Source organism: Hakea prostrata, chromosome 1 (genome assembly GCF_041222555.1).
Source record: "Hakea prostrata isolate BN-2017 chromosome 1, UWA_Hpros_2, whole genome shotgun sequence".
Taxonomy (NCBI): domain Eukaryota; kingdom Viridiplantae; phylum Streptophyta; class Magnoliopsida; order Proteales; family Proteaceae; genus Hakea; species Hakea prostrata.
Window position 1 is genome coordinate 75,083,633 of NC_142600.1, and position 24,947 is coordinate 75,108,579.

The 24,947-nt window shown below is 35.7% G+C and overlaps 3 protein-coding genes across 3 annotated transcripts; all 3 read right to left on the reverse strand.

Annotated features, from left to right (window-relative positions):
- Nucleotides 1–1,725: 1,725 nt before the first annotated feature.
- Nucleotides 1,726–2,160, reverse strand: LOC149030078 (uncharacterized). Its single transcript, XM_089144514.1, has one exon. It carries the CDS (start codon nt 2,158–2,160, stop codon nt 1,726–1,728), a length of 435 nt encoding a protein of 144 aa, XP_089000640.1.
- A 9,109-nt stretch (nt 2,161–11,269) lies between these two features.
- LOC149030079 (F-box/kelch-repeat protein At3g23880-like) lies at nt 11,270–12,577 on the reverse strand. Its single transcript, XM_089144525.1, has one exon. The coding sequence runs from the start codon at nt 12,575–12,577 to the stop codon at nt 11,270–11,272; it is 1,308 nt and encodes a 435-aa protein (XP_089000651.1).
- Nucleotides 12,578–22,383: 9,806 nt separating this feature from the next.
- LOC149030080 (F-box/kelch-repeat protein At3g23880-like) lies at nt 22,384–23,688 on the reverse strand. The gene has a single exon (XM_089144538.1). It carries the CDS (start codon nt 23,686–23,688, stop codon nt 22,384–22,386), a length of 1,305 nt encoding a protein of 434 aa, XP_089000664.1.
- Nucleotides 23,689–24,947: the final 1,259 nt, after the last annotated feature.

The following is a 24,947-nucleotide window of genomic DNA, read 5'->3' on the forward strand; positions in this document are numbered from 1 at the left end:
GAATATCTATAATTCAAAGATCCCTAATCCACCAAAGGCAACCAACCATTCTACAATTCAGAGGTGTACCAAAATCTGTTCCATGTTTATTAGCCACGCTTTACAGTCTAGGTGCCTTAACCAAGCACTTTCAAACCTGTAAGAGTGCAGCCCTTTTGTGATTCCTCATTCAAAATTCACTAAAATTGGCGCATGGTCAAACCCCAAAGCCATTTGAACAAAAACCACAACTTCTGGATAGATTAGCCGCCATTTTGTATTACACAAACTCCTGTCCAACCTGATTCTTATAGTCTGTTGTCCCTGTTTTTATTCACTAACATCTTGAAAGGTTTTCAGGCATTGATTCTATCAAAATGTCTCTAGGAGTTTATATTTAATAGGGAAAAATCACATTACTTTTAAGTTTTTTCTTTTTAATTATTTATTCAATATTTCAGTTAATGAATGGAATCAAATTTGAGATAACAACTTCATCATTTAATTATTTATACAACTTGTTAGTTGTCGGTCTTCTTCTTCAGGAAGCATCATATTTCAACTATTAATTTAACCTATTTCCAAGTGAAAAGGATCACAAATGTGTTTCATTTAACAAAATCAAACTTTTTTTTTTTTTTTTTGGTTTACAAAAACAGCAATTGCTTAAGTTGAATGGGAAAAAAAGTAAGCTGAAAGGGGAGGTGAAATCTAATCTTAAAACCTTCCTAATTAAAATCAATGGAAAACTGCAAGAATCGTGGGAATTAAGAGAGAGAGAGAGAGAGAGAGAGAGAGAGAGAGAGAGAAAGTGAGTTTTCATGGTTCGGTTGAACTCGACCTACGTCCATGGGAGAGTTTTAGATATTTTCCGGTATGCTCTGAATTGTGTACATAGCTCCTTATATATAGGTATGGTCCTTGTTCATCAGTGTTCTAGGACTTGTAGTTGTGATCATCTGGATTCCTTGACTTACGGTGTTTGGATTTACATGAAGATAAGTGTTTTAGATTACAGAAAATATTGACCAGGGTTTTGTAGATACTGAAATCTATGTCAAACTCTTCTTTAGATTGGTTAGAGTCCTTGTGAGTATCATTTCTACAGACCTTCTTGAGTGCAGTGGCTGGAGTTTGATCAACTATGGAAGTCTTAGAAGCAACCCTAGCTGCATAAGCTTGAGGCGGAGGGTTTTGGGTGGTTTTTTCAAAAATATCCTTAATAAAAACAAAGAAACTCACTCACCCGTTTTCTGAATTGCATTTTTGTGTTAGTGTTTTTATTGTCAAAATATTGACCAGGGTTTTGGGTGGTTTTCCAAAAATATCCTTACAGGGAAGAGAAAGTCTCTCATTGCAAGAAAAAAAAATTAAAAAATATAGGAAAGAGCATGTGCGTTTTAGGTAGATAATGTAAGGACCATAAGGAACAACTGAGGATGGTCTCTGATCGGTGCTGGTGTCAGATGATTACCTACTGGTTGCCTATTGTTTCCACAGGGTTAGTTTTAAGAGTAAACCTGTGCAAAAGGAAGAGATTTGGTTAGTTTTGTAAACCTAAAATTGATTTTATTCAATTTTTTTAATTCAAACATTGGATGGCTAAATTTTGTAAGGAGAAACCAAAAAATAGCTAATCATGTAATTTTCCATCAAGCATATCAATAGAAACCCTTTCTTTTTTGCTAAAATGTCATTTATACTGAAGGAGGGCAGATTATGGTTTAAACTTGCTGACGGAATCATCTACTTGTTGGAGAAACAAGCCTTCTTTTCTTTTTCGTTCATGAAAGAGGTGATGGGGAAGGACTTGCCCATTCCCGTGGATGATTTCATGGTGATCTTGTCGCCATCGATGAGCGTCTCTGTTATAGAAACCCACATCAATGGAGTCTTGGCCTTGAATCCGGTCATCTTCTTCATCTTCCCCTTTTCCACATAGGCAGTGGTCTCTGCAGCATAACTATGCTTGCCATTGGTTCCCGGATGAGCCTGCTCAAAGGCAGCTACGCGTTTCCACCAAACGAAGCCCGTCGATCTCACCCTTCCACATTCTTCCAGCTCTCCCATTGGAAAGACACCACTGGGGAATCCAAGCTCCTTCCACAGATCCGCTGAAAATTGTTCACAGGCTTCCTTTCCACGGACGATTTCAGCTCCAGCTCTCGCCTCAGTAGCCATGACAACGTTCACCAAAGAAGAAACAGGCTTAGAAGGATAAAGATCAATAGAAGAACTCTCTTCAACTGCACAGTGATGTTAGAAGACTGATGTGAAGTCTGAGCATGCAATGGCTGAGTATTTATAGAGAATCCCTACGAGCCAAAACTTCATCAAGGAGAAACGGTCAGGTTCAAATATGTTGTGCTTTACTAGTCATGTTTGCTTGGCTGAAAGATGAAGTGAGCATTTATTGTCAAACTGGAAAGCTAAGGAGGGTGTAAACTCACTGTAATAAGGTTAACATGGGTTCATGAACATGATGTTTCATCTGGGCATTGATCTGTAATACCTTCTTCTTTCTTGTTGTTTGTTAAAACTTGAGAATCATCGGTCTAAGAAAGTTATCTTAAATTTGTAATAAAATTCAACATTCTCCACATGAAGATTTATTTATTGGGTATTTAAATTTGTTTGAACAAGTGCTTGTTACTGGTCAATTACTCAATTAACAATTTCTTCATTCAAATAGTTCTCCTTCTAGAAAAAGATAACGTGATCATATGATAAACTATTGGATCATTATCATACCTGCTAGCTATCTCTATTATAGAATTAATAGAATTTGTCCTTTCTTAATGTAATTCAATGATACTAGGTGAAATGGAGGCATCAAGATCCTTGACCGGGGGGAAAAATATGCTCCTAATTCAAATAAACCTGCCATTCATGTTGATTTTATAGTCTTCGAATAAATCTCATGCAATAAACTTATACTTCTATATCAAAATATTTAGGGCCTTGTTAATATCAATTTATGTTGCTACCAGTTTTGACACGAATCGTTTGCAAGTAGAACAGGCTGACCTGGTTCAGCTCAAGACCGCTTCCAACAATCTAGTCAGTAATTAATGCAACTAAGAGAGAAGACCGATTACAGTCTTCTGACATAATAGGAAATATCCATTGTTTTTGTGGCAACCATTACAAACCATTGAATATCTTATGCATTATACTCCAAGTTGGTCTTGTTGGAAGACTCCATATTCGATGCAAGTACTTCCAAGACCTATGTATGAGGCCGGTCGCCAACGGGGGCTTCCAATGTGGGAAAGGAGGTGTATATGAGGTGTCTTCATTGACCCACATGTATCTTGGTTTCTCACAATCAAGAGGTACAGAGGTAGCTATCTAGTTGGTTTTTGGTCAAACTAGCATTGACCGTGTAGAGCCCGATCTACAATCTGAGATATTACAATTTCCATTCTTCTTCTTTTCTTTTCTTTTCTTTTCTTCTTTTTTTTTTTTTTTTTTTTTTTTTTTTTTTTTTTTATGAAATCTATTTTTAATCTTATTTCTGTTTAAGAACAGAAAAACTCCCAAAATCATAATAGACTTTTTGTCTATTCTGCATTCTGAGTCAAAAACGCATTTTATTCATTTTGGCACAATTCACTTCCAAAGGCAAGTTGAGGTATAATATTATTTTTTTTTTTTCTTTTAAATCTTATTGTTTCCCCTTTCTCAGTCTCAATCCCTACTGATCTGTTCTCAACTTTTATTATCATTTTTATCAATTTTTCAATTTAACATTTCAAACATATTTTCATTCAATAATTTATTCTAGACAAAAATCACCAAACCATTTTTTATTTTGACCAAAAATGAATTCTTAAATTCATTTCTTATAAATAGACAAAATAGAGAAGAATGGATACCAAAAAGCCATATTTTTCATTTGTTATAAAAAGCCATATTTAAAAAAATTTCATCATTTGTTTTATGTGAAAAAAATAAATGCATTGGTCAATTTCTCAGTAATATAATAAAAGTTGTAACAGAATATTTTTCAAGTAAAACAAACAAAGACTTAGTAAAACCCACGGAAAAACAAAGATGAAGAATGCTACAATTTTAAATGGTAAAAATACAATATTTCAGTATATAACGTAGGGTAAATATCACTTAGCTCCCCTCTTAGCTGAACAAATAGCACTTACAACCCCTCTTAGTTGAATAATATCACTTACCTTCCCTCTTACCTAGCATATATATCAAACACCTCCCCTCTGTTAACTTTCTCGATTAAATTTAACTTTTACCATTAAATATTTTTCTAAAATCCCAAACTACCCTTAGTTAAAAATATTTTTTTATTTTAAACCATAAATTACTGTAATCACCCTAATAGTTAAACTATTAAATTACCCTCAGTTAAAATAATTATTAAAAACAAAAATACCATAGTTAAAACCTAAATTATCTTTAATTATTAAAAGCCCAATATATCTTCTTCTTTTTTTTATCAAACAATTAAAAAAAAATGTACTACTATCAAGTAAAATTAAAAATGCAATTAAAAAAAAAGTATGTCAATAAAATTAAACATGTACTACTATTTTGGATTTTTTTAATTATTTGATAATTTTTTTAAAAAAAAAGGGTATGTTGGGCTTTTAATAATTAAAGATAATTTGGGTTTTAACTATGGTGTTTTGGTTTTTAACAATTATTTAAATTGAATAATTTAGTATTTTAACTGCTAGGGTGATTATGGTAATTTAGGCTTTAAAATATAAAAAAAAATATTATTAATCAAGGGTAGTTTGGAATTTTAAAAAAATATTTAATGGTAAAAGTTAAATTTAACTGAGAAAATTAACAGAGAAGAGCTGTTTGATATATTTTCTAGGTAAGAGAGGAGGTAAGTGATATTATCCAATTAAGAGGGGGTGTAAGTGCTATTTGTCCAGCTAAGATGGGAGGTAAATGATATTTACCCTATAATGTATTATTGGCTTATTGTTTCCTCCAATCAAACATGTTTTCCCTATAGAGAGAATAAGCTAATGAATCTATAAGATTATATTCTGTATTTCTCTCACATGGAGATTGAAATACCATAACGGATTTGTTATGATTTGAATTTGATTTTTGAATTCAAGTTTGTAAATTTGAATTCATTTGAAAATTCTCTCAACAAAATTCTGTTGTAAACGGCTCTTGTATAATAGCCATATTTTTCAAGTTTATAAATATATGCATAAGAATTTCTCATCAAAGTAAGCAACGTACTTATCAAAATTAGAGTTTTTCTCCCAAATGATAGCGAAGTACACATTAATCTCAATTAATGGATTTCTTTAAGTGCGAATAGATCAACTTTATAGTTCTAACTCTCAATCCAGGTCAAACCAAACTAGGAGCATTAGATGGGGGACACCAGATTATCAATCTCCAACTAGCTAGGATTTTGTTTTTTGTTTTTCTATTTTCCCTCAAGAATCAAAATAAAGCAAGAACACATCATCAGCCATGACCAAGCGTGAAGGATAGAAGAAATCTTGAAATCATGGGGACCTGTTGGATTATTTGGAGTTGATAAAGGGCTTCGGCAAGGGGACCCTTTATCTCCTCTTCTTTTTCTTCTTGCAGAAGAGGTACTATGCAGGGGCCTTCATTCTTTGATAGTTGATGGTAGATTGAGAGCTTTGCCAAGTCCGAGGGGAGTAGAAGTTCCTTCTGTACTGATGTATGCTGATGATATTTTTATTTTTTTCAAATGCTTCTTTATGTAATGTTAAAGCTTTGAAAACTTTCTTATTGAAGTATCTAGACGTTTCGGGTCAACATATCAGTTTGGAAAAGAGTAAGCTTTTTTTTGGACGTGTGCCTCCTCGTCGGAAACAGAAAATTGTGGACATATTAAATATCTCAATTGCACTCTTTCCTACTCGATATCTGGGGGTAGATACTTTTAAAGGAAAAGTTACTCGTGTCAGATTGCTGCTAGTTTTAAACAAGATTAAGAATCGGCTACAAGGGTGGTGTGGAAAGCTGTTATCTATGGCAGGTAGAGTGGAGCTAGTACGTTCAGTTATTTTTAGCATGCCGATTCATAATTTTTCAGTGTACTGGTGGCATAGCTCTATTATTTCTCAAGCAAAGGCTTGGATGCGTAACTTTATTTGGACAGGGAGTATAGAGGCTCTGAAGAAGGTTACAGTGCTTTGGGCAAAACTGTAAACTCCAAAATGTGAGGGTGGTTTGGGTATTTGGAGATTAAAAGATGTCAATTTTGCATCCTTATGCAAGTTGGTTTGGATAATTAAACACAAACACTCTGGTTTTGCTCACTTTTTAAAGGGGAAGATGGTGGACAAAAGGGGAAATTTAAAGATTTATAGGCAGCAGTCATCTTTGATGTTGGGATTGAGGAAGGTTTGGGGTTTTGTTCAAGCTCATGAACGGTGGTCAATTGGAAATGGTCTAAATATAAATTTCTGGTTTGATAGATGGTTGGGGAATTTTACCGTTGCACACTACGTTGGTATTCCTCTAGATCTAGAAGGTCATTTGAAATTGACTGTTGCAGATTGTTTACAGCAAGGGGAGTGGAGATTCCCGTCAATGGACAATGCAAAATTTCAAGAGGTAATCTCTCTTATTATGTTATATCCTATTCCTTGTGCTAGTTTTGTTGATGTTAGTTTTGGCAAGGTTCGGCGGGGGGAGAGTTTAGTTTTCGATCGGCATAGGATCTCTATCGTAGAAAAGGGGAACAACTGGAATGGGCAAAAAGTATTTGGAAGACTTCTTTGCAACCTAGACAACAAGTTTTCTGTTGACGACTTTTTCACGATAGGCTACCTGTTGATGCCTTCACTCTGAAAGGGATTATGCTGGCCTTTCGTTGTAATCTATATAGTAAAGCTTCAGAGGACATAGTACATCTCTTTCTTCACTGCTCATTTTCATGTAGATGTGGAGAAGCTTTTGCAACAAAGTTTGGTTATAGCTTAACAGTAAAATATTCGATTGTAGAGTTGTTCACGGCTTGGAAACACCAGGCTTCACAGTCTCCTTTACGGACTGCTTGGATTAATGGATGCTATTTGCTTTTATACTTTCTTTTGATGCTCTGCAATCAAATCCAGTTTGAAATTTTAAATTTCAGGACTGATGAGGTGGTGAGTTTAATTTTTTCAGATTTATTATAGTTTGGCTTTAAAATGGATGGGAGAAAAGTAACTCCTACCATTTTTTCGGATGCAAGGAGACTAGGCCTTAACTTCTTTGTCTTTAGTGCTGCTCCTCCACAAGAAATTTTTTTGTGTCCTCCTGCTGCAGGACAGGTAAAACTAAATATTTATGGGTCTTCTTTGGGCAATCCAAGAAGGTCTGGCGGTGGAGGAGTATTTCGAAATGATGTTGCTGCGGTGGTTTTCAATTTCAGTATTCTTTAGATGTTAAAACCAACTTTGAGGCTGAACTGGAAACTTTCATTCACGGATTGCATTGGGCAAGGCATTTACAAATTACAAAGCTTTGGGTAAAAAGTGATTCAAAAGCTATGGTGACTTTAAAACAATAGAAGAAAATACCTTGGTATATCTTTCATATGTGGAGGAGGTTACAAGAATATTTGATGACTATAGATTGGAAGATTTCACATTGCTATTGTGAAACAAATACAGTGACAGATTTTTTGGCAAATTCGGCAACTAAGACAGGAACTTCTGATATTAACATTGTTTGGTCAGCTTCAATCATTAATGAACTTGATGTGGATGCCTCTAGACGTCCTAGATTTCATTTTATAAGTTAGTGGTTTTCTAATCTGAGTAGGAACCAATGAGGAAGGGTGTATTGGGGGCAGAGTTGTTGCGGGTAAGGGAGGTTGGTTCCTTATAAGGTATTAATTGATGTATTTTTCATATTTCTTCTTTGCTTAATATAATGATCCTTTTAGCGATAAAAAAGAAAAAAAACCAAAAGCAAAACCGTATACAACCATTTCCTCACCTTACTGAGTTTAGAATTGATCACATTTTGTCTAGAATTGATCATATTTCATCTGGACAGAATTCCAACACTGCTCATTTTCATCTGCGAGTAAGAAAAAAATCTGTCCTAGAGATTAATCAGTAAATGCTAAGTGACCTGTGTGAAATAGAATTAGAAAACATGACTAACTATCAAAAGCCACAGAGCTCCAAACATACAAATCTTGAAAACTGTAAATTGTAATTTGTAATTGAGATTTGGCTACTTCTGGTAATTTCTATTTCTGTCTTATGGTGTTTGTCATGCACATTTTAATGAAATCCCAACGTTTTCTTGATTAGAAATTGAATTGCTTCTCATTTATGTCAATTTACACTTCAATCATATTTAGATTTGTGAAAATAAAACATTCAACTTCGTACGCATACAACTGAGCATGTGTGAATCAAGGAGACCAATTTGTATTATGAAACTTGAAAGGTTGATATGTTGCCATAAAGAAGTTCTCCATCTCTGGGAATGTAGTGTTTCAGCCATGCAATTACAACCTTATCAGATCAATCACATTGATTACTGACAATTTATACAGCTGCTGTCATGATTCTTTCATTCTCTTCGGATCAATAAAACAACTGATCAACAAAAGCTGGGTGCAAACAACACAATGCCTAAAAATGTAGGAAGTATCCTATCCCAAACAAGGTAACAAACATCCGTGGAGCTTATCATCTGATTCAACCTATTCATATGATCCTTGAAAGTCTGGCTTTTGGTTTTCAATAACTCAAAATCATATAAAAGGCAACTCCAGATCCAAAAAATGTAGTTCATATGACAGTAAGAACACCATTGAGGGGTCCAAAACCAACAGCAACAAATTTTTTGGGTAATCTCATAAATAATCCAATAATATCGTTCGAGTCAAAATGCCTGGAACACATGAATCTAATTGTAGGCCATATAACAAATCAAATGATTTGGATGAAAATTGATCCTTAGACAGTCATCAAAATAAAAGGGAAGGTATTCTGAGGATCACTAACAACAGCACAAGAACTATGAATCAGAAACCAATATGCAAAATTAGTGATAGCCAATTAACTTGAAAAAGCACTAATATCAACTTCAGAAGATGGTAGGGATCACCAGTAGCTCAGAAACACAATGAAACTATAATCAATAGAACCATAAGATGCCAAAGAACAATGATTTACCATCCAAAAGTTCAAGGCTAGGTGAATGCTTAAGTATCACAGTCAAAACTGTAATTGGATATGACCTAAATGGAACATAGAAAGGGAAAGAAAACCAAAATACATAAGCAAATTGAATCTAATTTCAGGAGGGATTGTGATTAAAAGGCTTCCAGCAGTATTTGAGATGAATGTCACTGCAGAAAATATTTCAACTCAATAATAAACCGTGCTTTGCGATTTTGAAAAGCAGTCTCAAAACTAAACAAGGGACAACTACTTCACTCTCTCTACTCTGTTTTCTTCTTTACTGTTTCTCCACACACTAAGAATTTCATTATCAATCAAATAGAAAGAGATAAGCTCATAGATTTCCAACTTCAATCGGCGTTTGTCACAAGACACCAACAATCTTGAGAGCGAGAGCAAGAGACGTAAAGAAATGAGATTGTGTGTTGCTGTATCCACCGGCGGGGAACACGAACCCTAACTTTCGTACGTTCCAGAGCAGGTTTGATTTTTCTCCCCAATCTCTCCAAATTTTCGAGTTGCAACATAACTGAGCTTAGAAAAATCAGGGAAACTTGCAACGAAGTCTTAGAGAGAAGTGAGAGACTGGGAGTTGGGACTGTGAGAGAAGTGATTTTGCGAAGGAGAAGAGGGCGGTGATAGAGAACCACTTATATTACGGAAATAATCAACCGTAGTATAGTTTAGTGGGGTTGGAGGAACTTATGCTACGGAAATAACAAACCGTAGTATATAAGAAAGCTTAGTGGGACTAGAGGAATTTATGCTACTGATATAACGAACCGCTATTTGTGACAATAATATGATACAATGGCATATAGCCTCAAAATGGACTGGTACCTGACTGGTATCAATGGGGCTATTTGCTTCGGAATATGGATTCCGTAACATATAGTCTAGTTAAAATATATAGTTTATTTAATGACTGTAAGCTTAAATCAATATGGGGTTTGGACTATTAGCTATGGAAATAAAACACCGTATCATGTAGGATCAAGTATACCGTAAGCAAATGCACAAGCCAAAATAAAGATGCCAATTTATCTCCCAGTGCACCACCAAATGCATCTACCCATAAATTGGATTTATTTTCTTGGAGATACATTACTAAGGGTGTACATTGGTTCAAATTACCTAAATTGACTCGGGCTGGACAAAGTTTGAACTAATTTTCTGAACCTTAAAGGTGGGTTAGGATTGATAAATGGTTGAGCCTTGCCCCAGTCCATCTCAACCCTGATTGTAATCTTGACCTAATTAATGATTTGGGGTGAATGACGTAACTAACGCGTCTTTTTTGGAACATAAAACTTCAATGTTTGATATGATTGATTAGGTTTTAAAATTTGTATATATACCAAATTTACTTTGAATATCATTAATACATGTCATGCCTCTTATGAGAGGTTCACCGTGACTTCTTAATAAAAAGTCATGATTAAATCACACTGGGACCAAGATACATTTAGTAGGGGTGATACAAGACTTTTAAGCTTTGCAAAGCCGACACTAGTAATGGTAGCATCATCGGCAACGCCGGAGGATGCCAAGGAAATCACGCCAGCGATGGTGGTGGTTACCGAAGACGAAAGGGATTGGAATGAAAAGAAAAACCGGTTCAATTAGGTTCGATTCATATGTTTGGGTTAGCCTGTAAAACCAACTGTAGATTCACTTTTTTTTGTAAACTTCATTATATAAAATTGTTCAAGCCAAGAAACCTAGACGATAACAAAGAAGAATTAATCATGAACATTGTTGAAGTATGCCACCAAGATCTAGAAAGAGCCAAACATCGAGCTCCTTTGGCCAGAAATCAGCCAAGAGATTGGAGTTCTTAGGAACATAGCAAAACAAAACATAATTGAAAACTGAGCAAAGCCTAATAACCTCTGAGACTAAGCTATTACAATTCCAATCAAAGGAAGACTAAAAACCTCTTAAAGCTAAAACCGCTGGCAAACAATTTGAGTTATTCCTCAGATTTAAAATACCCAAAAAGTATCATAAAATCAAGCCGTCCCTGACAGCTTCAAGTTCCAAAACTGTTGCCGATAAACCATATCCCTCTTTACATTTAAGCTGTAGATTCACTTAAATGGATGAATTTTGTGTACCTTTTAATTTGTCGGGGCACTTCCCCTGGCTTCTTTTTTCGCTTCTTTTTCCCTTTCGGTCTTAAAGAAACTAGTGTCTCCCACAAAAGTAGCAAAGGAATAGACATGGGAAGGTCTATCGTCGCAACGATAAGGTCGACTACTCTTCATTTTTGTCATCTTTTGGGTCTCTGGATTGTACAAAATAGGCTCTGTAAGCTTTTGGTCTGGATTGTACAAAGTAGGGTCTGTAAGCAGCTCTGATGTAGCAGCCATCAACAAAATTTCCTGACCATCCTTGAAAAACCCTCTAGAATATACAAAGCTCAGGTTTATGGTTTCAGGCAAACAAGATTTCATCTTAAAAACTTTGGTCCAGGATTCCCTCACTCCATACTCTTTCATTACCCATAACTCGATCAAATCCACTCCAAATAATGGGAAACTAGTAGATACAGTGAGGCACCCTCCAAGATACCCAAGGCAAAGCCATGTGTGTGGCTGATAGAGAGGCAACCGCAGCATCTCTTGGAACACTTCTTCGTGTAAATCGAAAGACACTATTACATAAGGGCCCATGCCATCATCTTCATGATCTTCACCTGTTCTTCTAAAGGCCAGCCAATGAAGAAATCCACCCACACAAATGGATGCTTTATGACCTGGAATCCAAATATCATAAGGAAAAGGATGACAAATGTGTCTCCACTCATGAGAGTCATCACTAACTGTATATATAGTTACCGATGCTGCATCGTCAATGTAAGTAATCCTCACCACTTTATATTCCTTGGTTATCGGATCAACGCCCAACCCGTATTGGTTATCGGATCCTTCCTTATGTTGTGGAAGTAAAAGGAATTCTCTGGTAGCTGGATTGAGTAACCCTACGCTCGAGTCATAACTGCTGTGTGACATTCTAAAGGTTAAGCAAACCAAGCCATCGCATGAAGCTTCCAACTTGATACATTCGAATCCCAATCCCAATTCCTTGACGAGTAACTGTTGTTCATCGCCTAATTCTCCTTTCATCTTCTGATCAGTACTAGTTGTACTAGTAGTAGTAGTAGTAGTGCTGAAACAAGATTCAATCTTTGAGGAGTAAAGGGAACCGAGTTTTTCCTCAAGTATGTGAGTTGGGTCGTATGGGTTTTTCTCAGTTGATCGCTTCAGGTGCTTGACAATGAAACTAGCATCGGTAAATAAAATTTTCCATGGTTTGGATACACACCTGAATCGCATCAAGGACTTCACTGGTAGTCTCGAAAGGATCTCTTCCGTTACTTCTGTTGGCAGTTCTGACGACGACGACGAGATTTCTGATTCTTCCATTTATCTCGATGAGTTTTTCTTAATGGACGACGACCGTAAGGAACTAGATAGATAGATCGATTTTGACAAGATTTTCTCACACAGTACTCTTGGTTGGTTGGGATTTAATTGTATTTATAAAGATTATTGTATAAGGATTTCAAAACAGATAAGATAATTACAATTTGAATTTGAGTTGGATGCAATCATGGAGCGGTTTATGAGTTGGGGTTAGAGTTTGATATGGATTACACTTCCTGAATAAAAGAAAGTGAGAAACAAAAACTTTCCTATTTATGTTTATATAAGGACACGTGTCATTTTCTAATGACTGGGCGGATGGATATTCGCTCTGTCGCAAATAAAAATCCATGAAAACCACCTTGAGAAGGAATTTTTATTTTTACCAACAGCTGCTTACGGTGTTGATTGTGCCATGTAAACAAAATATGATCGAGGTGAGTTCTTATTTCATCGCTTGTGGTAAGAAAAGTACAACATAATCTTTTGTCAGGATTCCCTGTGATCCAAATGTTTTGTCAGGATTCCCTGTGATCCAATCGAATTAATTGGTTTCTGGTGGACTTACAATATTGTTTTGATCTGTAATTTCATGAATTCTGTATTGTTCATCAAATTTTACAAAAAAATTAGGAGTGGAAATAGATTAAAAACACAATGGACGATGGAGTTATGCAGATAATCTGTAATTTTTCTTTAATTAATTAAGATCCGGAGTTATGGAGGATTTTAAGAGGAACTGATCACAAAGGATGAACACTGAACACCCATATCCAGCAAAGACGAACACTGCAATCCCGTGAGAGGGACAGAAGGGCCGGAAGAGAGAAAATGGTTATCTCATTACATATGAGCAGTATAAATGATGGATATTGAACAACTCCTGGTTTGGCACTTCGCTACCTCTCCAGACAAAGAACTTGAGAAGAATGAGAGTGGGATTTGGAGTACTTGGGAATACGAGGACCTTATTTTGTAAATTAGTAAACTTTTTCAACCATTAAGATCTCACTAAAAAGGTTATGAAGTTCATGCTACTTTTGCAAAGAATTTAATGAAAAATAAGGTACCAAATCCTCAATCCACACATATAGCTAAGTTTTAGATCATTCACCTAAGTCTAACAATAATTATTGAATGATTTTAGACTTGTTTCAGCACACATTATAGATAAACATTCTATATACCAAATCCTAATGGGATCGAACCATCATCCCTTAAATAATATCTAGGTGCTCTCCCGATTGAGCTAAGGATCCACCTAAAAAATCAAATATGTTAGAATAATCAAGATTTGAATTCAGAAATTATGGTAGAAAATGTTGTCTTGTATAGCCAACAGATAGCTAAATACCACAATAGGCAAACAGAAAATATTCAGAATACAAATCTGTGAAATTCAGAGTTTGAGATACAAGTAATAAAGCGCAGTACATGGTCAGGCATCACGTCCATCTGAAGATCAGGAAACCGTATTATCTATTGGGATGCAAATTGACTTCCTTTTCTCCATAGCTGAACAATGCAGATGTGAAACCTCTTGCATACACATTTAGATCAAGAGGACCTTATTTCTGCTTCTTCTAGAAATCAAAGATTTTATTGAAGGGAAAAAGAAATAAGCCAGAAAAGAGACAGTAAAAGCTGAAAAATGTGATACTACAGTTCCTTCTTTTCTTTGGTTTTTTCACTTTTTTTTTTTTTGTTGGGGGGAGAAGAGATGACCATTCTCACTGAATCTCCTCTGAAGCTGCATAAGATATCTTTACTTCCGCTATGGAATTTCCAGTATCAGGTCCTTCTTCCCAAATTTTGTTCATCTCTGACTCATTAGGTTGAGCTTTGATTTGCTGAAATCTGGTTCGAAAAACTGCAAAACAACCATGGAAAACATCATTGATACACCTTGGCATGGTTTTCAATAATAAATACAAAAAGAGTTGATTCTGCTGTCAATATAATCTACAAAGAGTTGAAGCATTTTTAAATGGAATCAATCAAGAATATTCATCATTATTACTGAAAGAGAGCGAGAAGATCTCTTGGTATAGAAATTGATTTGTGGCCCCCATCCAGCAACTATGTTGAATCTAGGTGGTTCCAATTTACTGATACGTTCCGTTCTTCTATTTGGAGACTTCAGTTTCCACAGAACTAGTTATCAAAACTTCAAGGTACCAAGGCAAAGGGTACTTTCAGACGATCATTAGGACAATGCAGATAGGTTAAAACTTGAGCTATTAAAGAAGGGGGGAACCAATCCAAACATCGTTACCAAGTTATTCAGCACTCAAACTTTGTATTGTAAGGATTGGGAACTAAATCTTCTATCTGATCCTCCTAATGGGATCTTAAGAGATAATGACTGTGTATAAAAACCTTCTGCCAAACTTTAATTCTATGACCTATAATATTGGCAGCCACCATGATGCTAAAATCAGCAGCCCATATAAACCTATTTTCTTAAAGATTGTCCAGAATTCATCAAAAAACCTCCAAAAGACTATCACAATACAAATAATTCTCTAGTACTAATTTACATACAGATCCTCACCAAATTCTAGCTATACCTACTATGATCAAGGAATTCCATGCATATTCTGGGTTCGTAACAGTCCAAGATGAAACCTTGAAGCTTTCAAGGGCTTTAGTTATCCCCAAGTGTCGCAGATAAAGCCCTAGCAACATCTAGAAGTTAATCTATATCCATGGTTCAAGGAACAGAAAGTGGATTGCTTGAACAGGCCAATTTGAATTCAAATAGGCTGAAACCATCCAGATTCTTTGCCTTCTTTTAGGATTCAGGCGATTCTCATTGATTCCAGACCAATTATGGCTTGAGCTGAGAAGGTGGATCCCATAGCTGATTCTGCTTACTCGAGCCATGTTTGCATCCCTAACGAACTAAAACCTCCATTCAAAACTACGACCGTATCATTGCTCAACTAGCAGTCAGTTATCAATCATTGCTGTTGAAGTATATACACTTGGGCTATTTACTGTTCACGACACTATTCACGTGAACAGTAAAAAATATGTTTTTACTGTTCACGGTATTGTTCACGTGAATAGTAAAATCTATGTTACTGTTCACTAAATAAACAGTATATGCTAGTGATGCTACTCTACTCTCTATTTCTAATGTTGGAATCTTGCTACATAAGTTTTGGGAGTTTTTAGAAAGCATAGTTTCTATTTTGGTAGTAATTTCTATTTTCAGAATTTTCTATTTTAGGAGCTAGGAAGTTACTAAATTTGTAATTTTTGTTTCCTTTGTCTAGAGGACAATTACTTATCTCTCAAGTTGTATTAAATTCATTAAAAGCTATAAATAAAAGGGCTCTATGATTCTAGACTTTCAAGCAAGAATCACAAGCCTCTTCTCCTTGTTCTTCATCTCTCTTTTCTTTGTTCAAGTTCAGCTGCTGTTTTGATTATTTAATACTTGTTTTCTAACAATTGTCACCTATATATCCATCATTCTGGGGACACTTACTACAGAAACTTCATTTTGTTTGCACCAATAGCACTCAATTCCCAATTAATAAATGTCAGACTTCCCATCTCAGATCATAATTACTGTTTCTAAATCACCTAAAGCTGGCCCCAAGTTCTCAAATTGATATAACTACCAAATCAATTTATATATCTAATAAACCCTAAAGCCTATCTTGAAATTATTTCATTGCCCAGTGGAGCCATACACCAATAGCTTCTGCACCAGTTGATATCAGTCTACCAGAATTCATGTTTCTTCAGCATCACTTGTGTTTCAAGTGAAAGTACCACTACCCACACACTCCCGCATCAAAATTGTCCTTTCAACCCAAGTTAGTAACATATTAAACAGACAATGCTTAGACCATGATATGCAAATAAATAAAAGCATGAATACATTCCATAATTTCAAAGGTAGCAAAAGACAGAGTGATCCAAATGCAGTTGAAAGAAGAACAAGCCAAGAGACAAAAAGTGGATGGATCCCTGAAACATACTCGAACTTAGTGTGTCCCGTTTGTCTTCATGTTCTACCGAAGACATACTGTTGTCACCTGATACTCAACATGATACTCCGACAAAATTGATGGAATGAATGCCATAATGTTAGCATGATAATCAAGATATTAACTTAGCACTGACAAAATCAAAATGAGGGAGTGTGAAACCTCTTACTAGATCAACATTAGGTATATCAAGCCCACGAGCAGCAACATCTGATTCCAAAGAAAATAAGCTTGCATCACACTCCCAAAGAAAGGACGGATATCAATTGAGATATTATATCAAACAACTGATTCCAAGGCAACTAGCAGATTATTAAATAACTAATTCTATCAACACCATTAAATCTCTTTAAAAAAGAGAGAAAGTGTGGAGAAAGTCACAGACCCATGCTTGGCTTTGAACTGAATTATTTTATCCATAATGGGAATGCCAAAAGCTAGAGTCTTCCCTGTTCCAATTCTAGCCCGACCAATCATGTCGCGCCCCTGCATAGCTGGTTCCAACACAACCCTCTGAACAAAAATAAGACAAAAAAATAAACATTAACTTGCAATTGTATCTACATTAAGATTAGATGGATTCACTTCTTACTTCAATTTCAAGAACTCTTCCACAGCAATTTAATGCACATCAGATCTGACCAGAATTGGGTTATGGCTCAATTACCTCAATTCTACCACTCAAACACCAAGGGATTATCAAGATAGTCCAACAACTGTCATTTTCTTTTTTACGTATGACAATTTTATTAACATAAAAAAGAAAGGCTACAAACTCTAAATGTACGTACAATGATAACAACCTATGTGATTTACTGAGGCCTAATCACAAGTTCTGTCAAAACACCACTGCTTTGGCTAATGCATCAACTAAATATTGTGTCAATCTTAACTTCTAGGAGAAGAGATATACCCTGTAGAAGAAAGGGACTTGCTCCTCCCTAAAAGAAGCAAATAGCATCAAGGACCACCAAGCACAGATCTCAGCAACTTAGGGGTTGTATGGTAACGATTCTGGCACACTTAATCAAGAGTCCCAAAACCCTCCATGAATCACAGTAGGGAAATGAGAAGTTTGTTTGTTAGGAAATAAAAAGTTCTCATAACCTCCATTCATTAACTCTCCTTGGGAGATGAAACACCCAATAGTCCATAGGTATTCCATGCATTTTTTTCCACAAATGCACTTATTTCCACAAACTCTCCATAATGAATGATTTTTATTCACATTCACTCATGTTCAAAGACCATATTCCAACACTAACTCTGAGTCCAGGTCAAACCAAATGCAGAGCATTAGATGGGAGACACCAAATTATCAATCTCCAACTAGCTAGGATTTTGTTTTTTGTTTTTCTATTTTCCCTCAAGAATCAAGATAAAGCAAGAACACATCATCAGCCATGACCAAGCATGAAGGATAGAAGAAATCTGGAAATCATGGGAGTAGCTCAAACTTGTATCAAAGAGATGCTACAAAGAATAGCACAAGCAAAACCGTATACAATCATTTCCTCACCTTACCGAGTTTAGAATTGATCAAATTTTGTCTGGACAGAATTTGAGCACTGCCCATTTTCATCTGCAAAAAAGAAAAAATCTCTCCTAGAGATGAATCAGTATATGCTGAGCGACCTGTCTGATATTAGAAAACATGATTAACTATCAAAAGCCACAGAGCTCCAAATATACAAATCTTGAAAATTGTAAATTGTAAATTGTAATTTAGATTTGGCTACTTCTGGTACGTTCTACTTATGTCTTATGGTGTTTGTCATGCACATTTTAATGAAATTCCAATGTTTTCTTGATTAGCAATTGAATTGCTTCTCATTTATGTCAATTTACACTTCAATCATATTTAGATTTGTGAAAATAAAACATTCAACTTCGTATGCATACAACTGAGCATGTGTGAATCAAGGAGACCAATTTGTATTATGAAACTTGAAAGGTTGATATGTTGCCATAAAGAAGTGCTCCATCTCTGGGATTGTAGTGTTTCAGCCATGCAATTACAACCTTATCAGATCCAACACATTGATTACTGACAATTTATACAGTTGCTGTTGTCATGATTCTTTCATTCTCTCCGGATCAATAAAACAACTGATCAGTAAAAGCTGGGTGCAAACAACACAGTGCCTAAAAATGTAGGAAGTATCCTATCCCAAACAAGGTAACAAACATCCGTGGAGCTTATCATCTGATTCAACCTATTCATGTGATCCTTGAAAGTCTGGCTTTTGGTTTTCAATAACTCAAAATCATATAAAAGGCAACTCCAGATCCAAAAAATGTAGTTCATATGATAGTAAGAACACCATTGGGGGGGGTCCAAAACCAACAGCAACAAATTTTTTGGGTAATCTCATAAATAATCCAATAATATCATTCTAGTCAAAATGCCTGGAACACATGAATCTAATTGTAGGCCATATAACAAATCATATGATTTGGATGAAAATTGATCCTTAGACAGTCATCAAAATAAAAGGGTAGGTATTCTGAGGATCACTAACAACAGCTCAAGAACTATGAATCAGAAACCAATATGCAAAATTGGTGAAGCCAATTAACTTGAAAGAGCACTTATATCAACTTCAGAAGATGGTAGGGATCACCAGTATCTCAGAAACACAATTAAACTAGAATCAATAGAACCATAAGATGCCAAAGAACAATGATTTACCATCCAAAAGTTCAAGGCTAGGTGAATGCTTAAGTATGACAGTCAAAACGCAAATTGGATATGACCTAAATGTAACATAAAAAGGGAAAGAAAACCAAAATACATAAGCAAATTGAATCTAATTTCAGGAGGGATTGTGATTAAAAGGCTTCCAACAGTATTTGAGATGAACGTCACTGCAAAAAATATTTCAACTCAATAATAAACCGTGCTTTGTGATTTTGGAAAGCAGTCTCAAAACTAAACAAGGGACAACTACTTCACTCTCTCTGCTCTGTTTTCTTCTTTATTGTTTCTCCACACACTAAGAATTTCATTATCAATCAAATAGAAAGAGATAAGCTCATAGATTTCCAACTCCAATCGGCGTTTGTCACAAGAAACCAACAATCTTGAGAGCGAGAGCAAGAGATGCAGAGAAATGAGATTGTGTGTTGCTGTATCCACCGGCGGGGAACACGAACCCTAACTATCGCACATTCCAGAGCAGGTTTGATTCTTCTCCCCAATCTTTGCAAATTTTCGAGTTGCAAGATAACTGAGCTTTGAAAAATCAGGGAAACTCGCAACGAAGTCTTAGAGAGAAGTGAGAGACTGAGAGTTGGGACTGTGAGAGAAGTGATTTTGCGCGGGAGAAGAGGGCGGTGATAGAGAACCACTTATACTACGGAAATAATCAACCGTAGCATATAAGAAAGTTTAGTGGGGTTGGAGGAACTTATGCTATGGAAATAACAAACCGCAGTATATAGGAAAACTTAGTGGGACTAGAGGAATTTATGCTACCATGGCATATAGTCTCAAAATGGACTAGTACCTGACTGGTATCAATGGGGCTATTTGCTTCGGAATATGGATTCTGTAACATATAGTTTAGTTAAAATATATAGTTTATTTAATGATTGTAAGCTTAAATCAGTATGGGGTTTGGACTATTAGCTATGGAAATAAAACACCGTATCATGTAGGATCAAGTATATTGTTTCCTACAGAAATTTGTTTTCGTAGCATCTAGTCTAATTTCCGTAGCAATATGGTGTACTAAATATTACGATATATATTAATTGACTATTTACCACCGTAACCGATTCGCATAGCATATAGTATAATTGTTATTGCCACAGTATTTATCTCACACTTGGAATTGAATATTTGCCACGGTAGTAATTAACCGTAGCATATAGTCTAATAGTCTAATGGGAAAATTACTTGATTAACTAGTTTTAAGTTTTCATTTACAAAAATAACCACTCAATGTTTCACTTAACAAAACTAGCTAAAACTGAGTTTAGATTTACAAAACTAGCTAAAATAGTTATTTTTCATCCATTTCAGCATTTTTACCACTAAAATTAATCATACCAATATGAGGGTAAAAATGTCCAAAGGAAATGAAAAATTAGTGACTTTCTCCTTTTGAACAAAATAGTGATTTTCCCTTTTCAATGTGGTTAGTTTTAGGGGTTAAAAATGTCAAATTAATGAAAAATCACTATTTTGGCTAGTTTTGTAAACCCAAACTTAGTTTTAGTTAGTTTTGTTAAGTGAAACATTGAATGGTTACTTTTGTAAAGGAAAACCTAAAAGTGGCTAATCACGTAATTTTCCCTAGTCTAATTGTTACTCATTAAACTATTCATCTCGTATTTATATGACTATTTACCACAGTAAGCACTTCCCATAGCATATAGTTTAACTGCTATTTCTAGGAAACTTAGAATTGACCATTTGCCACATAAAATCTAACAGTAACATATAGTTGATTTGTTATGGGCTTTTTGCCATGGTATTCTTTTTTTAGTAGCTTATAATACATTAATATTACAGATTTTTTTTTGTCGCAATAGTTGGACTTTTTACCACAGTATCCGGTGTCTGTGGCAAAAATTTCATCGCAACTGATACTTTTTCTTGTAGTGCCAAATAGGTGATATCATCAATTCAACTCCCGAAAGCAAATGCACAGGCCAAAATAAAGATGTCAATTTATCTCCCAGTGCACCACCAAATGCATCTACCCATAAATTGGATTTATTTTCTTGGAGGTACATTACTAAGGGTGTACATTCGTTCAAATTACCTAAATTGACTCGGGCTGAATAGAATTTGAACTAATTTTCTGAACCTTAAAGGTGGGTTAGGATTGATAAATGGTTAAGCCTTGCCCCAGTTCAACTCAACCCTGAAGTTAATCTTGACCTGATTAATGATTTGGGGTGAATGATGTAACTAACGCGTCTTTTTTAGAATATAAAACTTCAATGTTTGATATGATTGATTAGGTTTTAAAATTTGTATATGTACCAAATTTACTTTGAATATCATTAATACATGCCATGCCTCTTATGAGAAGTTCACCATGACTTCTTAATAAAAAGTCATGATTAAATCACACCGGGACCAAGATACATTTAGTAGGGGTGATACAAGACTTTTAAGCTTTGCAGAGCCGACACCAAGAACGGTAGCATCATAGGCAACGCCGGAGGATGCCAAGGAAATCACGCCAGCGATGGTGGTGGTTACCGAAGACGAAAGGGATTGGAATGAAAAGAAAAACCGGTTCAATTAGGTTCGATTCATATGTTTGGGTTAGCCTGTAAAACTAACTGTAGATTCACTTCTTCTTTTTTTGGGTAAAAAAATGAGTAAACTTCATTATATAAAATTGTTCAAGCCAAGAAACCTGGACGATAACAAAAAGGAATCAATCATGAACATTTTTGGAGTATGCCACCAAGATCTAGAAAGAGCCAAACACCGAGCTCCTTTGGCCAGAAAATCAGCCAAGAGATTGGAGCTCTTAAGAACATAGCAAAACAAAACATAATTGAAAACTGAGCAAAGCCTAATAACCTCTGAGACTAAGCTATTACAATTCCAATCAAAGGAAGACTAAAAACCTCTTAAAGCTAAAACCACTGGCAAACAATCTGAGTTATTCCTCAGATTTAAAATACCCAAAAAGTATCCTAAAATCAAGCCATCCCTAACAGCTTCAAGTTCCAAAACTGTTGCCGATAAACCATATCCCTCTTTACATTTAAGCTGTAGATTCACTTACATGGATGAATTTTGCGTACCTTTTAATTTGTCGGGGTCGCTTCCCCCTAGCTTCTTTTTCGCTTCTTTTTCCCTTTCGGTCTTAAAGAAACTAGTGTCTCCACAAAAGTAGCAAAGGAATAGACATTGGAATGTCTATCGTCGCAACGATAAGGTCGACTACTCTTCATTTTTGTCATCTTTTGGGTCTCTGGATTGTACAAAATAGGCCCTGTAAGCATTTGGGTCTCAGCTGGATTGTACAAAGTAGGGTCTGTAAGCAGCTGTGATGCAGCAGCCATCAACAAAATTTCCTGACCATCCTTGAAAAACCCTCTAGAATATACAAAGCTCAGGTTTATGGTTTCAAGCAAACAAGATTTCATCTTAAAAACTTTGGTCCAGGATTCCCTCACTCCATACTCTTTCATTACCCATAACTCGATCGAATCCATTCCAAGTAATGGGAAACTAGTAGATACAGTGAGGCACCCTCCAAGATACCCAAGGCAAAGCCATGTGTCTAGCTGATTGAAAGGCAACTGCGGCATCTCTTGGAACACTTCTTCGTGTAAATCGAAAGACACTATTACATAAGGGCCCATGCCATCATCTTCATGATCTTCACCTCTTCTTCTAAAGGCCATCCAATGAACAAATCCACCCACACAAATGGATGGTTCATGACCTGCAACCCTAATCTCATGAGGAAAAGGATGACAAATGTGTCTCCACTCGTGAGAGTCATCACTAACTGTATATACCGTCACAGATGGTGTAAAGAAATGGTCAGTAATCCTCACCACTTTATATTCATTGGTTATCGGATCAACGCCCAACCCGTAATATGGGTTGGGGAATTGGTTATCGGATCCTTCCTTATGTTGTGGAAGTAAAAGGAATTCTCTGGTTGCTGGATTGAGTAACCCTTCCCTAAAGCCGTAAGTGTTGCGTGACATTCTAAAGCTTAAGCAAACCAAGCCATCGCATGAAGCTTTCAACTTGATACATTCGAATCCCAATTCCTTGACGAGTAACTGTTGTTCTTCTCCTAATTCTTCTTTCATCTTCCGATCAGTACTAGTTGTACTAGTTGTACTAGTAGTAGTAGTGCTGAAACAAGATTCAATCTTTGAGGAGTAAAGGGAACCGAGTTTTTCCTCAAGCATGTGAGTTGGGTCGTATGGGTTTTTCCCAGTTGATCGCTTCAGGTGCTTAACAATGAAACCAGCATCGGTAAATAGAAATTTCCATGGTTTGGATACACACCTGAATCGCATCAAGGACTTCACTGGTAGTCTCGAAAGGATCTCTTCCGTTACTTCTGTTGGCAGTTCTGACGAAGACGACGACGAGATTTCTGATTCATCCATTTTTTTCTTAATGGACGACGATCGACCGTAAGGAACTAGATAGATAGATCGATTTTGACAAGATTTTCTCACACCTCACAGTACTCTTTGGTTGGTTGGGATTTAATTGTATTTATAAAGATTATCGTATAAGGATTTCAAAAAAGATAAGATAATTACAATTTGAATTTGAATTTGAGTTGGATGCAATCATGCATGGAGCGGTTTATGAGTTGGGGTTAGAGTTTGATATCGATTACACTTCCTGAATAAATTAAACAAGTGAGAAACAAAAACTTAATTTCCTATTTAGTCTTGACGAGGGATGGGTTTCCTATATGGATATGGAAGCTAGAGAGTTATCTACACGTTCACGTCTTTCTCTTAATTCTGCGAACTGTCTCCTCTTCCTTTTTTATCCTCATCATCGATCTTTCAGTGATCAGATCGTTGTACTGATCTCTGCAGCAGCTTGTTCACCAGAGCTAGAAATCAAATTCTCTTCTTCTCCTCCCTTTTCCTTTTCGGATGAACTAGTGAACATTAAAAAAGAAGTTCAATCATATTTAGATTTGTGAAAATAATACATTCAACTTCGTATGCGTACAACTGAGCATGTGTCAATCAAGGAGACCAATTTTTATTATGAAACTTGAAAGGTTGATATGTTGCCATAAAGAAGTGCTCCATCTCTGGGATTGTAGTGTTTCAGCCATGCAATTACAACCTTATCAGATCCAACACATTTATTACTGACAATTTATACAGCTGCTGTCATGATTCTTTCATTCTCTCCGTATCAATAAAACAACTGATCAACAAAAGCAGGGTGCAAACAACACAGTTCCAAAAAATGTAGGAAGTATCCTATCCCAAACAAGGTAACAAACATCTGTGGAGCTTATCATTTGATTCAAATTACAACATGTTCACAATCAAACTCTACAACTTGTTGATACTTTAACTATTACTCAAACTCTTCTTGATCGGTTGGATATAAGATCAATCGATGATAGAATTAGTTATGGTGGATTTGAATTTGAATTCAGAGACTTATCCTTTACACAACCTATTCATATGATCCTTGAAAGTCTGGTTTTTCGTTTTCAATAACTCAAAATCATATAAAAGGCAACTCCGGATCCAAAAATTGTAGTTCATATGACAGTAAGAACACCATTGGGGGGGTCCAAAACCAACAGCAACAAATTTTTTGGGTAATCTCATAAATAATCCAATAATATCATTCTAGTCAAAATGCCTGGAACTCATGAATCTGA

Excerpts from the sequence above, each read along its gene's own strand:
- LOC149030080 (XM_089144538.1), bottom strand. The coding sequence starts at position 23,688 with ATGGATGAATCAGAAATCTCGTCGTCGTCTTCGTCAGAACTGCCAACA.
- LOC149030079 (XM_089144525.1), bottom strand. The coding sequence starts at position 12,577 with ATGGAAGAATCAGAAATCTCGTCGTCGTCGTCAGAACTGCCAACAGAA.
- LOC149030078 (XM_089144514.1), bottom strand. The coding sequence starts at position 2,160 with ATGGCTACTGAGGCGAGAGCTGGAGCTGAAATCGTCCGTGGAAAGGAA.